The sequence below is a fragment of the Lolium perenne genome, chromosome 1 (genome assembly GCF_019359855.2).
Source record: "Lolium perenne isolate Kyuss_39 chromosome 1, Kyuss_2.0, whole genome shotgun sequence".
NCBI lineage: Eukaryota > Viridiplantae > Streptophyta > Magnoliopsida > Poales > Poaceae > Lolium > Lolium perenne.
In genome coordinates, this window is record NC_067244.2 from 96,059,621 (window position 1) to 96,076,526 (window position 16,906).

Genomic DNA, 16,906 nt, shown 5'->3' on the forward strand with positions numbered 1-16,906 from the left:
ACGGGATGCTTTGGGCAAGCCACACACAACGAGGCGGGAAGTGGTGGGGCCGACCTGTCAGCGGCACAGTTAATTTTAACATAACCGTCGCCTACCTCGCGACGGAAGTTATTCGCGCGCAGTGACACACGGCGGTATCTTTGCCTTAATGGCGACGGAGGGGCAGGCGAGACGTCTCGTCGGTGCTGCGCAGCCTCCACGCGTAGCCAGCGTTCGCACGCCACCGCCCGTTCCCGCGCGATCTTCCCGCCTCTTCTCGCCTGTTCCCGCGCTTTCTTCCCGACGCCGGCGTCTATAAAAGGTCTCCCGGCTCAATGGTAGCCACCACACCCGCCGGCAACAAACACAGTCCTCGTCGCTCCACCACCGCCTCCTCCACCACCAGTGGTAATGGCGAACCGCCCCGGCGCTGGCCACTTCCCTCCACCGCCGTCTCCTCCACTTCCAGTCCCGGAATCGCAGGTCGACACCGACCCCGCGGCCCGGGAAGAGCGGCGGCGGCGAGGGATGCAGAACTGGCGTGCACACCGTCAACAGCGACGGGAGGCACCCGAGCAGCAGGCCCGCCAGCAGCGCAGGCGGCGGATTTAGCGGCGTTCTGCGCTCATGGCCCCGCTGGCGGCGCGCGGCGGCGCGGCGTGGCACGAGCAGCAGTGCGACACCGTTGCGGCGTTCGACGCCTCGACGGGAGAAGAGGCGCGACGGCGCCAGACGGAGGAGATGGAGAAGCGGTGGGCTGATGAGCGCCAGCGCTAGCGCGATGAGCGGGAGGCGCTGTACCGTGAACGGCGGGAGGCGATCGAGCGCCGGCGGCGGGACTCGATCGAACGCCAGCAACAGCTGGAGGCGGAGGAGCGTCAGCAGCGGGAGGCGGCGCTGGCGGCGATCTGGGGGAGGCGGGCGGACGAGTTGGCGGCGGAGGCCGACGCGTTGGCGGCGGCGATGATGGAGGCGCCAACAGATGTGGAGGAGGAGGCGCCAATGGAGGAGGAGGAGGCCGAGGCGGAGGAGACCGAGGTGGAGGATGACGACGACGACGAGTTCGAGTGGTCCGACGACGACGGGCCGCACCCGGACGAGACGGCCGATCAGCAACGCACGCTCGTCGAGTCCTTCGAGTCGGAGAAGAAGCTCCAGGATGACGCCCGTGCCCGCGAAGAGGCGCAGATTCATCGCGCCGTCGAGCTCTCCCTCCAGGCGGCGCAGCAGGGGGGCGGAGGAGGACGCGCGGCTGGAGCGGCGGCGTCTGGCCACCTCCCAACGCAAGGAGAGGAGGCGCGCGCAGGAGGAGCTGCGGCGTAGGGGAGGCGACGACGGGGCGGGGCCGTCGAACGCACCGCCGGGCGGTCAGTAGTCTAGGTTTAGATGAAATCTAGCCGTTTTCATTCAAACTTTGTAATATATAATCAAATCTGAATGAAAACCTTTATTTTCGAGCACCAATATTTATTTGGGGGCGGCGCTTGGGGGACGCGGCTGGGGAGCGACGTCCCCCAAACGCGGCACGAACAAAACACATCCCCTAAACGCTCAATCCGGCGCGTTTTGGGGAACGGTTTGGGGGACGCGACTGGAGATGCTCTTAGGGGGTCGTGTTGTGAAAGCTGGAGAGGCCGCCGAGAGGATGCCATGTGTCTTCGGGCCAGCCACGAAAGCGTAAGGGCATCTCCAGCGGCGCGATGCAAACAGACGTTGAGCGACCGTTTTCGTCCGCCGTGACCGGAAATGCGTCTGGCACCACCTCCAGCGGGACGACGCAAAGTGACCGGGCCGTCCGCGGAGACGTAAACCTGGCCCAAATATGCGCCTCAGATGCGTCTATGCGGATGTCCGGAAAGTGTCCGCTCGCGTCTGGCGGACGTTTCGTCGGGCCCCCTGGCAGCGACCCTGCGCGTCTTCTCAAACGCGCCAGCGACTGCGCCGCTGCGTCGCTTCGGCACTCTGCGGCACGTTAATGGCAATGCCTCGGCTGCCGAGTGGCCGCCCACCTTCGCCAACCACGTTAATGGCGACGTCACGCGTCCTGCGGCCACCGCATGCCTCCGGTCTATATAAAGAGGGCGCGCGTTCTTCTTCCTGATCCACTCCTCGAAAGAAACCCTAGCCACCACAAAGCTCGACCGTAGCGCCGCCTAGGTGTTCCTGCGACGCATCCAGGCCCGCGAGGAAGTCCATGGCCGGTCCTGGTGGCCGGCGAGGCGGTCGAGGCCGCGGCCCTGGGCGCCCCCGTGGCCGGGGCAGGGCCGCCGTGGTGGAGCAGCTACGGCCCCACGCTCATCGTCGCCTGCGCCCTCCTCGTCCTCGCGGGAGGAGCGTTGCTTCGAGTTCCTCCTCCGCATCGATGACGACCCACTCGACATCAAGCGGCTCCCGGACAAGTTCGCCGAGTTTGTCGACGGCGTCGAGCCGGCGCAGTTGCAGCTACGGGAGGCCACTGTAATATTTGAAACTATGTTTAAATGGAGAAGAGGAAAAAAAGAAGAAGAAAATGCGTCGCCCCGCTGGAGCAGCCCCCAGACGCAAACGGACGCACGGACAAAAACGGTCATTTTAGCGTCCGCAGCGCGACGCAAACGGACGCTCGCGGACATTAAAATGCATCGCGCCGCTGGAGATTCCCTAAGCTGGACCAGGCCGTGAAGGTCCTAATTCTTCAAAGGGCAGCGCTAGCAATCCTCCGGAGGCACCAAACATTCGAGCCTCCTGCTTCACATGTTGACACGTGTCTACTTTTAGGCAAAATCTTGACTTTGCTTCGTCGCAGCAAATAAAGTCCCGCTTTTGCTTCATTGAAGCAAAAAACGGCTCGTCTATAAAAATCCTGACTTCGCTTCGTCGCAGCAAAAAAAAGTCTCGCTTTTGCTTCGTTGAAGCAAAAAAGGTTCGTCTATAAAATAAAAAAAATAGAAAAAATACGTCGAACACAGACCTCGTCGGACACCTTGCCGGAGACCTCACCAGGGACTCACCGGAGACCTTGCTGGACACCTCACCGGAGACTCGCAGGAGACCTCGCCGGAGACATTGTAGCACAAGAATTATACTAAAGTAGCAGAACCACATATTATTTGTAGCATAAAAAATATACAATTGTAGCATCGTGAACTACTCCTCGTCAGTGCACCGCCGGTAGCATTCGTACACCGTCTGGCAGCACCATCACATCCTTCTTGCAGCACCACCACAGACTGGTGTAGCACTGTCGGTGACCATTTGCAGCATCGTACTTTGTCAAAGCATGGTACTTGGTCGGAGACCTCCTTGTAGCAATGTTCCCCGCCAATGACAGCACCACCACTTGCTCCTTGCAGCACCGACAATAGCCATTTGTAGCACCACCGATCGCCGTTGGTAGCACACACAACGACCATTTGTAGCACCGCACGTCAGCGTGGTAGCACACGTGGCCGGCGTTGGTAGCATATTCAGCCACCCTTTGCAGCACCAGCGGCCGCCGTTGGTAGCACCAGCATGAACCATTTGCAACCCTTTCCCACCGTTGGTAGCACACAAAGCACTCAGGCTGAATCGGATGAGTGGGCCAGATTGTTGCCGGCGTAGGACGAAGCAGAGGGGAGACGGCAGCGTTGGCAGATTGTAGCACCACCACTAACAGTTTGTAGCATTGCCGCCGGCAATTTGTAGCTCATCGGCCGACTGTTTGTAGCACCTTCGTTGACCGTTCGCAACAACCGCACCTACGGTTCGGGGACGCGTTGTGCGGGCCGTGCCTCACCCCACAACCTTTGTAGCTCCGTCTAGTAGCCATTATAGCTCCGCTTGATAGGATTTGCAGCATAGTCCGTCTGCGCATGCGCGGGATAAAGAGGAGGCACGGACGGGAAAGGCCGGTGAGCAGCGTGGTCGGAGGTTGACGGGCTCGTGCCGGAGGCGGAGCCGCAGTGGTGCTACACGACCTTGTCGGGTCGGTGGTGGCCCCGATGGTCAGTAGTGTGCGCCGTGGAGGTGGGCGACAACCCCACCCGGCACAGGGAGGCGCGATGGAGGTCAGCGATGGCCCCACCCGGCACAGGGTGGTGCGGTAGAGGTCGGGCGATGGCCGTCGGGCTGGAGGTAGAGCGGGTCCCCGGTCACAGTGTCGTCGTGTGGGACAGAGGCGGCGGCGCGCGGGATGGAGGCGGCTGCCGTCGCGGCAATGGTCTTCGGATCGCGGGGAAGGAGGCGGCGACGCGCTCCATTCGAGGCTGGCGGCGGCGCGCTCCATTCGAGGCCAGCGGCGGGGGGAAGGGGCGGCGACGCGATCTGTCGAGGCTGCCATCACTGGGGACGGAGGCGGAGCGGCGGTTCGTGGCTGGAAGAAGATAACGAAGGGGAAAAGGTAAGGAGTAGCGAGTGTGGGGTCCATACACGTGTGATTCATGAGGGAAAAAAAGACAAAGCCACCTCTGGCTGGGCGCTTGATCTGCGGGACAATGGGATTGATCGTGCATCGCACGACCCGGAGGTTGCTAACAACGCAACCTCCGAAGGATCAGAAGTGATGAGATCTAAGATCCCGGGAGTGGCCCGATCTAGCAATTTGACCCCGAAGACCAAGGGAAGAGGTGGGAGAACGCGAGGAACACGAAGAACGCCGGTACTCACGCACGCACACCAACCTGATACACCCGATACTTACCCCCGTGGCTCGATGGACCACGCCAATAGAATCTCCTGGAAGAGGCACGCGGCAGAATTCCCGGAGAGAGATTGGGGTTGGAGAAGAAGAGATTGATGAGGGAGAGAGAGTAGCTTGAATTAGAATCTCACTCAACAATATCCAAATCAACAACCAGGATGCCTTGATTACAGAGGGATGGTAACCCTAGGGAGACTAAGCTCAAAGGTAGGTTTGAGTTCAAAATAAGTCTAAGGGGTAAAGGAGGGGTCCAGGCTACTTATATAGGCATACATGGCCAGCAAGGGCGAAAAGGTACGTGAATGGATAACTTAGGCAGTTTGGTGGAGCATTCCCGTCAAATCCGGTTTGGAATCCGGTCAGACCGGGCCTATGACCGGGTGGTCCGGTCCTAGGTCCGGTCGACCGGGCGCCAACCGGGAACTTGCGAGGTTTTCCGGTTTCCTTCCGGTACGATGCAGGGAATCCGGTTGGGCGCCCGGTTGACCGGGCCTGGGACCGGATGGCCCGGTTGTGGGGCCGGTCTGACCGGGTCCTGGGCCGGCCAGCTCCCTTCTCTTCCTTTGAGCGCTTCGAGCGACGTCGAGTTCAGCTTCGTGATCATCTCCATGTCCCGCTGCTTCTCTCCTTCCCTTGACCTTGGCGTGTCCTCCTCTCCGGGGTCTTGATGCGCCTTGTACCTAATGACACATAGCACATTGGCATGAGGTAGCATTCCGTCCAAAGGGGTACCAAGATCAAGGGTGGTGAGGAGCGAGTTCACCTCATCATGTAGAGCTTTAACTCGAGCTCGCGTCATTGGTCCACTTGGGGGACTTGTTGGTCTTGGTGTAGCGTCGTCGGTGAGCGGGGCTACATCATCTCCCCCCCCTTGGGAAAGAGTCGACCTCGACTCTTGCACCTCTTCATCTCCATGATAGGGTGACAAGTCCGAGACGTTGAACGTGTTGCTCACCAAGTACTTGGATGTCGGGATGTCGATGACGTAAGCGTTGTTGTTGATGCGCTTGAGGACCTTGAAGGGGCCATCTCCTCTTGGCTTGAGCTTGGAGTTGCGCTCATGAGGGAACCTTTCCTTCCGGAGGTGGATCCAAACGAGGTCTCCTTCTTGAAATATTCTTTCCTTTTTCTTGGTGTTGATGCGGTTTGCTTGACGAAGCACATGTTCTTGTATGGTCGCTCTTGTTTCTTCATGTAGTTTCTTCATGGCGGCGGTGCGCTTGTCGAAGTCCATGTTGGTCCGCTCATGAAGGGGGAGTGGAAGTATGTCGAGTGCCGTGTAAGGTTCGAAGCCGTAGACGACCATGAAGGGGCTCCTTGATGTTGTCTTGTGCTTGGCGCGGTTGTAGGCGAACTCCGCGTGAGGAAGGCACTCCTCCCATGACTTCAAGTTCTTCTTCACTAGGATGCGTAGGAGGGTGGAGGGGCTTCGATTGACCACTTCCGTTTGGCCGTCCGTTTGCGGGTGCGAGGATGATGAGAACAAGAGCTTCACTCCAAACTTTGCCATGAGCGACTTCCATAGATAGCTCATGAACTTGACGTCCCGATCCGACACAATGCTTGCCGGTATTCCTTGTAGGCGAACAATTTCCCTGAAAAACAATGAAGCAATGTGTGAAGCATCGTCGCTCTTATGGCAAGGTATGAAATGAGCCATCTTAGAGAATCTATCCACTACCACAAATATGGAATCATGACCATGCTTAGTGCGAGGCAATCCTAGAACGAAATCCATGCTAATATCGGTCCATGGTGCATATGGAATAGGCAATGGGGTGTAAAGACCATAAGGGTTGGAGGTGGACTTAGCTTGAAGGCATGTAGTGCAACGGTTGCATAGGCGCTCCACATCTCGCTTCATCTTTGGCCAATAGTAATGAGTGGATAGCATCGCGAGTGTCTTGTCATGTCCAAAGTGACCCATAAGACCACCCCCATGTGACTCTTGTAAAAGTAATTTTCGAAGGGAAGACTCGGGAATGCAAATCTTGTTAGCTTTAAACAAGTAGCCATCATGCAAATAGAAATCATCCACTCCTCGTTCAACGGAGCACTTCTCAAATATGGGAGCAAAGAAAGAATCGGAAGGATAGAGTTCTTTGATTTCTTCAAGTCCCAAAACATGAAAATCCAAACGAGTAAGCAAAAGGGTGTTTTTGCGGGAAAGAGCATCCGCCACAACATTGTCCTTGCCCTTCTTGTATTTGATTACATATGGGAAGGACTCAATGAACTCGACCCATTTTGCATGTCGTTTTTTCAAGTTGTGTTGGCTTTTCAAATATTTCAAGGACTCATGGTCGGAATGAATGATAAACTCTTTTGGCCAAAGATAGTGTTGCCAAACTTCAAGAACACGAACCAAAGCGTAGAGCTCCTTGTCATATATAGGATAGTTGAGGCGTGCGCCATCCAACTTCTCACTATAATATGCCACGGGTTTGCCCTCTTGCATAAGAACGCCACCAATACCGAGTCCACTTGCATCACACTCAATCTCAAAAGTTTTTGCAAAATTTGGAAGAACAAGAAGGGGAGATTCGGTAAGGCGTTTCTTCAACTCATCAAAAGTATTTTGTTGGGCCTTGCCCCAAACAAACGGAACGTTCTTCTTGGTAAGCTCATTCAAAGGGCAAGCAATGGTGCTAAAATCTTTCACAAAGCGACGGTAAAAACCGGCAAGTCCATGAAAACTTCGGACTTGACCAACATTGGTAGGAGTGGGCCAATTGTGGATGGCCTCCACCTTGGAAGAATCAACTTCAATCCCATTAGCGGAAACCACAAAGCCAAGGAAAACCAATTTGTTTTGAGCAAATGTGCATTTAGGGAGGTTGGCATAAAGCTTCTCAAGACGCAAGATGCATAAGACCTCTCTCACATGTTGCACATGGTCCTCGAGATTTTTGCTATAAATGAGAATATCATCAAAATAGACAACCACACTCTTGCCAATGAGAGGACGCAAGATGTGATTCATGAGACGCATGAAAGTAGATGGAGCATTGGAAAGACCAAAAGGCATAACGAGCCATTCATAGAGACCAAGCTTGGTCTTGAATGCCGTTTTCCATTCATCACCAATGGCCATGCGAATTTGGTGGTAGCCACTACGCAAATCGACTTTAGAGAAAATCGTGGCACCACTTAACTCATCAAGCATGTCATCTAAATGCGGAATGGGATGGCGGTAACGGACGGTAATGGCATTGATGGGGCGACAATCCATACACATCTGTTGCGTCTCATCCGGTTTAGGCACAAGAATCACGGGAACCGAACAAGGGCTAAGGCTTTCGCGGACATACCCTTTGGCGAGGAGATCTTGTATTTGGCGTTGTATCTCCTTTGTGTCTTCGGGGTTGGTGCGGTAGGCGGCACGGTTTGGAAGCGGAGCGCCGGGTATGAGGTCGATGCGGTGTTCTATGCCTCGAAGTGGTGGTAGTCCATGAGGGAGCTCGTCGGGGAAGACGTCTTGAAACTCCTGCAAAAGAGACAACAAAGACGAAGGAATGTTGGATAAGTCGTTAGTCGCCGACGAGGGTCCCTTGCATATGAGCACGTAGTGCAATATGGTGGATGGGTTCTCTTGGACCTCTCTCCACTCACTCTTGGTGGCTAGTAGGACACTCTTTGACTCACTCATATATGGCTTGTGGCGCTCACTATCTTTGTGGTGGGTCGCTCCCTCTCCTCTCATCTCACTATGGTGGGTGCGGAGTTGAGCCCTCGCTAAAGCCTTCGCATTATCCGCGATGATTTGGCTAGGAGTCATCGGGCGCAACTCGAACTTCTTGTCGTTGACCTTGAAGGTGTATGTGTTGGAGAGTCCATCATGTATAGCCTTCTTGTCATATTGCCAAGGGCGGCCAAGTAACATGTGGCACACCGTCATGGGTACCACGTCACACTCGATGGTGTCCTCATAAGGTCCAATCTTGAAGGTGACGGTGACGGTATGTTGTATCTTGACGTTGCCCTTGTCACTCAACCATTGGATATGGTAAGGGTGAGGATGCTTGCGGAGAGTGAGGTTGAGCTTCTCACACAACTCGGTGCTAGCGAGGTTATGGCAACTTCCACCATCGATGATGACCTTGATCGATTTGCCACCAATTCCGGCACGGGTTTGGAAGATGTTGCACCGTTGGTCTTCCATAGCTTGAGGTTGTGTTGTTAGCACCCTTGTGACCACAAGTGAGGGACTTGGGTCATGCTCGCATAAGAGAGGGTCTTCTCCACTATCTTCCTCATAAGCTTCTTCATTTGCAATGGCGGCTTGCACAAGGTCTTCATATTCATCCTCATCGAGCGTCTCAATGTCACCATTCGCCATAGTGATCATGACCTTGGTATTCTTGCACTCAAACGATTTGTGGCCTTGGGTGCCACACTTGAAGCAAGTGACATTAGAGGATCCCGTAGATGCCTTAGAGGAGGCGGTGGAGGACACCGTTTGCTTCATGCGACTTTGGATAGTCGGTTTCTTGGATGATGTAGAGGACGCGTCGGGCTTGACACTTGTAGTAGGAGGAGTTGAGGTCGCGAGCTTGGAGGCGAAGTACGTCTTGGGCTTGGAGTACTTGATGTCCTCAATCACTTGGCGCTCGGCCTTGGATTCTTGGTGGACCAACTCAACCAAGTTGGAGTATGGTTGGAACTCCACAATTCTCTTGATGGGGTAGTTGAGGCCATTGAAGAAACGAGCAATGGTTTGTTCCTCGGACTCTTGGATGTTGGCTCGCATCATAGTGAGCTCCATCTCCTTGAAGAACTCCTCAACGGTCTTGGTTCGTTGCTTCAATTGTTGTAGCTTGTTGAAGTGGTCGGTCATGTAGTGCGTTGGAACAAAGCGAGCATGCATCTCTTTCTTCATCTCTTCCCAAGTATCAATTCACTACTAGGGAAAGGCTTATAGCCGCACTCCTTACCGCCGGCAAATACGAGTTGAAGATGCCGGCGGTAATACCTTCCAGGGGGGGCTAACAGTACCGCCGGCGAACAGGTAGGACAGCGCTGGGGGTAGCTCCTTTACCGCCGGCGAAAATAAAATCGAGGCGCCGGGGGTGCAATGGGCCCCGGGGTCCCAATTGGGCCTAGCCTTACCGCCGGCGTATTCGGGCCGAAGCGCCAGGGATAGTGGGCTCTACCACCGGCGAACGCGCGCAGTAGATGCCGGCGGTATTGCCGAGCCAGGGTGGGCCACCTGGCCTTAGCTTACCGCCGGCGTTTTCGGCCAGCAGATGCCGGCGGTAACGTGCCCTACCGCTGGCATTTTATGTTATAGGCGCCGGCGGTAACCTGGGCATGTCCATTTAGGACGACCAGCCACCTACCACCACCCACACACACTCATATGTGATGGCAAATCAACCCAAGCACTAGTTAGCTCATTCCCCCACCCATTTTAGCTATTTCAACCAATAAAATATGATGTATTTGAGCAAATCATGCACTACCTAGCCCCTCTAGCATGATTTGCATAATCTAGATCTAGATCTATCTCCTCCCACCACCTTTTCCACTAGATCTAGTTAGATCTCTCCATTTCTTAGATCTCTAGATCTCTCAAGCATTAAAGTCGACGTGTGGCGTCTCTCCGGTGCTTTTGGACGTCGCGTCAACTAATAGGTACATAACTAATGAGTGGAATGTTCATGTGTTGGCGAAAATTCGCGGTTATATCTAGTACTAGTGGTGGCAAAAGGTGGTCCATATATGTAAATGCATTGTTTTGCATTTGGTTTACGCGTGCAGGAACATTGAGTTGCCAATGTTTTGCCGGAATGTTGATTAACTTCCGTTCCGGCGAATTTTGGAACTCCAGCATGACAATATTTAGCAAAGGTCATGCCGAATTTTTTCCGTGAAAACCGAGACGGCGGTGTAATCAATTATCTTGTCTTGTAGGCGGCGATGGTCATCGCGATGAGGGAAAGCGTCGTGGATAGATACGTGGAACGCGCGACGGCCGACATGTATCGAAAAAAGCGAAAGGATATAATGTGTCCTTGTCGAAGATGCAAGCTAGGATCGTTGTTTGACCCCTTCTCAGGCATAGTGAATCAACACCTGCTCAGGTATAGTTTCATGGAGGGGCATACTCAGTGGATGAGTGATGATGGAGATGATGATATCGATGGTGATGATGGAGGTGATGATGGTGGAGATGATGATAACGAAGGTGATGGAGAGGATGCCCCACACGACAATGGAGAGGAGGTTGAAGAGGATGGCGCACACGTTGATGGTGATCAAGAAGGCCGAGAAGAACATGCGGCCGACGAGGACATGAGTAGAAATACCCCGCTAACCGCGGCCGTGCAGGACCGTCATGTTCAAGAACTTCTTCTCAGCAACACATCGACCGACCCCAAAATCGCTGTTAGACGGAAGGCTAAGCTGGATCAACTCGAGGTAGACTCGAGAACTCCGTTGTACGATGCAGCTCGTGGGACGGAGGAGAGCCGTCTGAGATACGCTCTCGATATTATGGAGATGAAGGCAAAGCACAAATGGACGGACACAAGCGTGGACGAACTCTTCGGATACTTGAAGATCCACTTTCCTAAAGATAACACGTGTGCCGGTAGCCTACAGGAGGCCAAGAAAATCGTGTGCCCTCTCGATTTACCGCACCAGAAATACCACGCATGCATCAGTGACTGCGTAATATATCGGAACGAGCATGCCAATCTCGATACATGCCCACAGTGTGGCGAATCTCGATACAAGAGAGGGACAAGAAAATCTCCTCGAAAAGTTGTGTGGTACTTCCCGCTCACGCCCCGTCTGCAGCGGTACTTCGTGGACCCCAAGGAAGCAAAGCTCATGCGCTGGCACGCGGAAAGAAAGGAGGCGGTGATGCGTGATGTGGAACGGGTTGAAAACCCAGTGCTAACACACCCTTCGGACGCAAGCCAGTGGAACACATGAGACGCTGAGTATTACGAAGAATTCGGGAAAGAACCAAGGAACATCAAAGTTGGGTGCGAGCACCGACGGACTCAATCCGTTTGGGAACCAAAGCAGCAAGCACAAAGACTGCCCGTGTTTGTATGGATGTACAACCTCCCTCCATGGCTATGCACGAAGAAGAAGTACATCCACATGCCTAAGCTAATCCAACGGCCGACGCAGCCGGGGAGCGATATCAACTCGTATCCGGAGCTATTGAAGGAGGAGCTAGTCACTCAGGGAGGAAGGGATAGAAACTTGGGACGCCTACGGACAAGAAACTTTCCGTATGAAAGCCGCACCGTTGACGACGGTGCGGGACTATCTTGGATACGGATATATCGCGTGCCGTGTGTGCCACGGACACAAGGCATGTGTGAGGTGCATGGAAAATACGCCGTTTTACAGCTGGGTAAGGATCCCGGGTCTTCAAATACCGTCTCCATGAGGCCTCGCATGTGGCTTCCCAAGAATGACCCGTGGAGGACGCGTGGAGACTGTTCAATGGGAAGGATGAGGTCGAGGGACCTCCACCTAGGAGAAGCGGCGAAGAGATAGATACTCTGTTGAAAAGCTGGAAAGATCAAGTCCGGCGGGTAAGATAAAGATGCGGAAGAAAGGAGACAAGAGAAAGAAAAAGGAACCCCGGCCGCTCTTGGGGGTATGGAAAAGGAGGTTCGTGTTTTGGGACTTGCCGTCTTTGGAAGATCCTCGGTACGCCTCATAGCCTTGATGTCATGCATATCACGAAGAACGTGTGCGAGAGCTTGCTTGGCACCGTGCTCAACATGCCGGAGAGGACCAAAGACGGGTCGAAAGCAAGACACGACCTGATGGCCCTTGATATCGAAAAGAGCTTCATTTCGCCCAGGTTGACCAGAAACCGAGGAGGAGGAAATAGATGGTCGCAAACGCAAAAGGGTGGCCAAGCGGCGCGAAACTCCTCGCCCCTCCCCGCTTCACTCTAAATCCCGATGAGCTCGAACAATTCTTCAAGTGCCTACTAGAAGTCAAATTTCCCCTAGGCTACGCGGGGCTGATACGCAGATGGCTGGACCCGACGAAAAAAATCTTCAGCGGGATGAAGTCTCATGACTGTCATGTCATGATGACGCAGATATTTCCGGTTGCTATCCGAGGGATAATGGAACCGCACGTTCGTGCGACGCCGATCGACTGTGTAACGTCTTCGACGTCATCACTCGAAAGTCGATAACCGTCAAGAAACTCGGGAGGCTGCAGGAAGAGATCGTCACCATCCTATGCGAGATGGAGATGTACTTCCCGCCCGCATTCTTTGACATCATGGTCCATCTGCTGGTGCATATAGTGGACGATATCGAGGATCTTGGGCCCGCGTTCCTTCACAACATGATGGCGTTAGAAAGAATGAACGGCTTCATCAAAGGATACGTTCGTAACAGGGCACATCCGGATGGAAGCATCGTCCAGGGCTTTCTCACTGAGGAGTGCATCTCTTTCTGCAAGAATTATTTAAACGAGGACGACCCACATCCGGTTGGATTGCCCGCCAACAAGCACCTCGGCAGATTCGAGGGAGTAGGCCACAACGCTGGCAGGAGGGAACTCGACGCGGATCAAGATGATAGGAGAACAGACTTTAACAGGGCCCACTTAGTAGCACTACAGCACATGAACGAGGTAGAGCCTTGGGTGGATCAGCACATAAACATGATCAAGAGCAGGGCTGACAAGCCGATGACGGAAGAAGAGGTATTTAGAGAGCACAACTCCTCTTTCGCGAGCTGGTTCAAAGACCATATTGATGCCAATCCCCCACCAATGGCAAGCGGCGTAGACAAAATGATATTGGCCTTGTCTTGTGGGCCCGCCCCCAACCTCATGACTTATCAGAAATACGACATCAATGGTTACACATTCTCTACAGAGGAGAGAGACAACAGAAGCGACTATCAGAACTCGGGTGTGACGATGGAATCGTACACGGGTGAAGAGAAGAAAAGGTACTACGGAAGGATCGAGGAAATCTGGGAGCTCGACTACGTCGGGGAGAAGCTACCGATGTTTCGTGTCAGATGGGCTACGGACGTCACAAAATAAGATGCGTATGTCACCACCATGCGACTGCCCCCCAAATCCAAGACCAAGAACCCCACCGCGCAAAATGAGCCTTGGGTATTGGCTAAGCACGTCGAGCAATGCTTCTTCATAACTGACCCGTCAAGGCCCAGCCGTGTTGTCCTAAGGAGAGGAAAAAGGGCCCTCGTCGGAATGGATGGAGTTGCCGACGAGCAAGACTTCGACGGCCTCGTCGGAGACCCAATGATGGAAGAACCCGATGAAGACGATAGAACCTACACACTAAGAAGAAGAAGGACGACACTACCTAGGTCAAGTGTTCCTCCGTACACAAGGAGTCGCGACGATACCGGTGGGGTCACAAGGACCAAGCGGAAGGGACTTTGAAGTCATTTGTGTATTTATAATAATTATCTCTCGAACAACCATTTGTCCTTCTCAAGTGTATCCTAAATTTATGTCTTGGTTTTTTATCGGATATCCTCGAAAGGACTTTGAAGTCATTCAAGAATTAAAATCATCAATTTATGTCTCGCAATTTATCCTTCATTGCTTTATTTTAACGGATGTTGCCAAAGGACTTTACAATTTATCTAAATAACTAGAAACAATAAAAAAAGGTCTTAATAAAAGAAAAAAAAAGTTGCCAAAGAACTTTACAATTTATCTAAATAACTAGAAACAATAAAAAAAGGTGTTAAGAAAAGAAAAAAAGGGTGCCTTTTTTGCACCCACAGGGATTCGAACCCTGGGTGCTTCAGCTGTGCAGAAGCGACTGGAACCACTGCGCTAGCGAATCGGTTTTGTATAACTAACAGGGTTTACGGAATTAATACGGTGTCACCTGTTATCCCCGGCGAATTGGTCGATTTCGCCGGTGGTAAATGCACTTGGGCCCACCTGTTAGTGGCTCAAACTTTACCGCCGGCGGTTTCGCAAAACGCCGGGGGTACGCGTTCCAGGACTTAGGCGTTTGGCCGTCGTTCCCCACGCGCGCAGTCGATCCCCAAGTGCCGCCGTCGATCCCCAACCTGCTCCTGCCGCTCCTTCGCTCCTTGACCTAAACCGCCGCCGCCGTCGATCCCCGGCCACCTCCCCCTCCGCCGCCCCGCCGCCCCCACCCAAGCCCGCCCCGCCGCCGAGCCGCACGGCGCTCGACCTCTCCATCGCGTTCGACCCGGCCAACAAGGTCAGCGTCTCCCACGCGCTCGGCTCGGGCGGGTGCCGGGTCAAGTACTCCTACGCGCACGGCGCCGGCCGGCTCACCACCCTCGAGCCCACCTTCGACACCGCCAAGAACGCCTGGGTGTTCGCCGTCGCCAGGAGGTTCGACGGCGGGGACGCCGTCAGGGGCACCTACCAGGCCTCCACCAAGCAGCTCGGCCTAGAGTGGACCAGGACCTCCAGCATCGGCGGATCATTCAAGGTAACTATCACGGGATCCGTCCATCTATCCTATTGCTTATCTGTGCTAGTATGCTTACAAGTTGGAATGGCCCAAGTGCTTGAGGGCGTGCAACCATGCCGCGAACTGCACATAGTGATTGGAACAAGAATTGCTAATCTAAATTCAGATGCACCACATTCCTCATGAGTAAACGCAAGCCACCCAATTTTTCTGCAGAACATCTACAAATGATGTAGAGGGAATTGTTTGTTTATTATTAATTAATACAATACAGAATATCCTACTTCTGTATGGAACCGAAATGGTTCTGCGTATTAATGGGGAAAAGGCTGTTGAAGTTGGGGAACTAGAGTAGTGATGGAAGCAGCTGGAGTAAAACTATTCGTTATACATGGTTCATTATTTCCTTGAAGAATTTCAGATACATAACAAGCCCCACATATTGCTCTTTTAATTAACACCACACCACTCCTAGCTACGTGCATGTGGTGAACTAACCCTGCGCCAATTAAAATCGATCGGAGCGAGGTGGAGCGAGCGAGGCGTTTGGACAGTTAGCTGAAACTGTGTGCATTTTCGTGCTGTTAACTGAAAGTGTACTGCATTTTGCTAGTGTTCACTAAAATTGCAGCGTGTTTTGATATGTACAATTGCTATATGCCTCTGATCCGAACAATAGTATTTGAAATTGTTGTAAAACCATGTTATAGAAGTGTAAGAATGGCTGCTAAATGAACCCTGATTTGTTGAAGAATCAAATAGTGTTATTTCTTATTGTCTTGAACAACTATAAATGGAAGTTTCCATTCTCTGTAAAGAAAAAAAAATTGCTACTCCCCTATTTTGGAAGCCCTGGTCACATAGGTAAGAGATAATTAGAGATAATCTGGAAAGGATATTATTGGTGTATACTATTTATATATACTGTTAATCATCTCATTTGCTGTTAAGTGCCTTTGTTCCCTGGAACTACCTTACATTTTGAAATTTTGACTGTTGAAATCACTAAGTATTGTCAGAGGCCATTTTGTTTACTCTGTCATTTCCTTTTGATGGTGGTAGACCTGAGCCTGATGTGGTGGTGGTAGACCTGAGCCTGATGTGGTAGACCTGAGCCTGAAAAGTTGTGTGAAATCTCTCTGCAGGTACACATTGAGTGTCCATGTTTCGCCGGAATGTCGATTAACTTCCGTTCCGGCGAATTTCGGGCACTCCGGCATGACCATTTTTAGCAAAGGTCATGCCGAATTTTCGCATGGCATTATTGTCTTGCTTCTAGATTGGCAGTGCACTAATGAATTTAGTATAGCTAGGTTCTTTGGTTTTGTCAAATTAAAAATAGGTCAATTACATCTGGTGCTCATGTGCTCTAGGTCTCTGGTGCTCATGTGCTCTAGGTCTTAGGTTTCAAATCACCGGACATGAGATTTTGTTATTTAGAGTGTTGACAGCGGAGGATTTATTGGATGCATAAACTGATTTGCACTATTGCTATGTAGTATTTACTGAGGGGATTTTGTTATTTACTGTGTGATGCATAAACAGAGTATGAAGAGAAACAAAATAGCCTGCCAATTCCAAACAGTAATTAAATTGAAACCATATTCCCAGTTCAAAAATTTATGTATTTCCAGTTCTGATGCTTCCAGACATATGTACAACATCTGATGGAGGCTGTGCTATATTATGGGCCATGTTATAAAGGTAGAGGCAAGGATGCTCTAGTTGGGAAATGTTTTTGTGCAACTGTGTGGACATGCTCATGACGACGTTATTGTTCACTGGTTGTATTTGGTTCTGTTTGGTCAGTTCAATTTCTAGGAGGATTAGTTAATTTG

The 16,906-nt window shown here is 52.5% G+C and overlaps 1 protein-coding gene across 1 annotated transcript; it reads left to right on the forward strand.

The window, feature by feature from the left end:
- Positions 1–4,056: 4,056 nt before the first annotated feature.
- On the forward strand, positions 4,057–15,497 carry LOC127332280 (uncharacterized). The gene is made up of 2 exons (XM_051358546.2): positions 4,057–4,304; positions 14,660–15,497. Exons 1-2 carry the CDS (start codon positions 4,057–4,059, stop codon positions 15,252–15,254), a joined length of 843 nt encoding a protein of 280 aa, XP_051214506.1. The 3' UTR covers positions 15,255–15,497.
- The last annotated feature ends 1,409 nt before the right edge of the window (positions 15,498–16,906 follow it).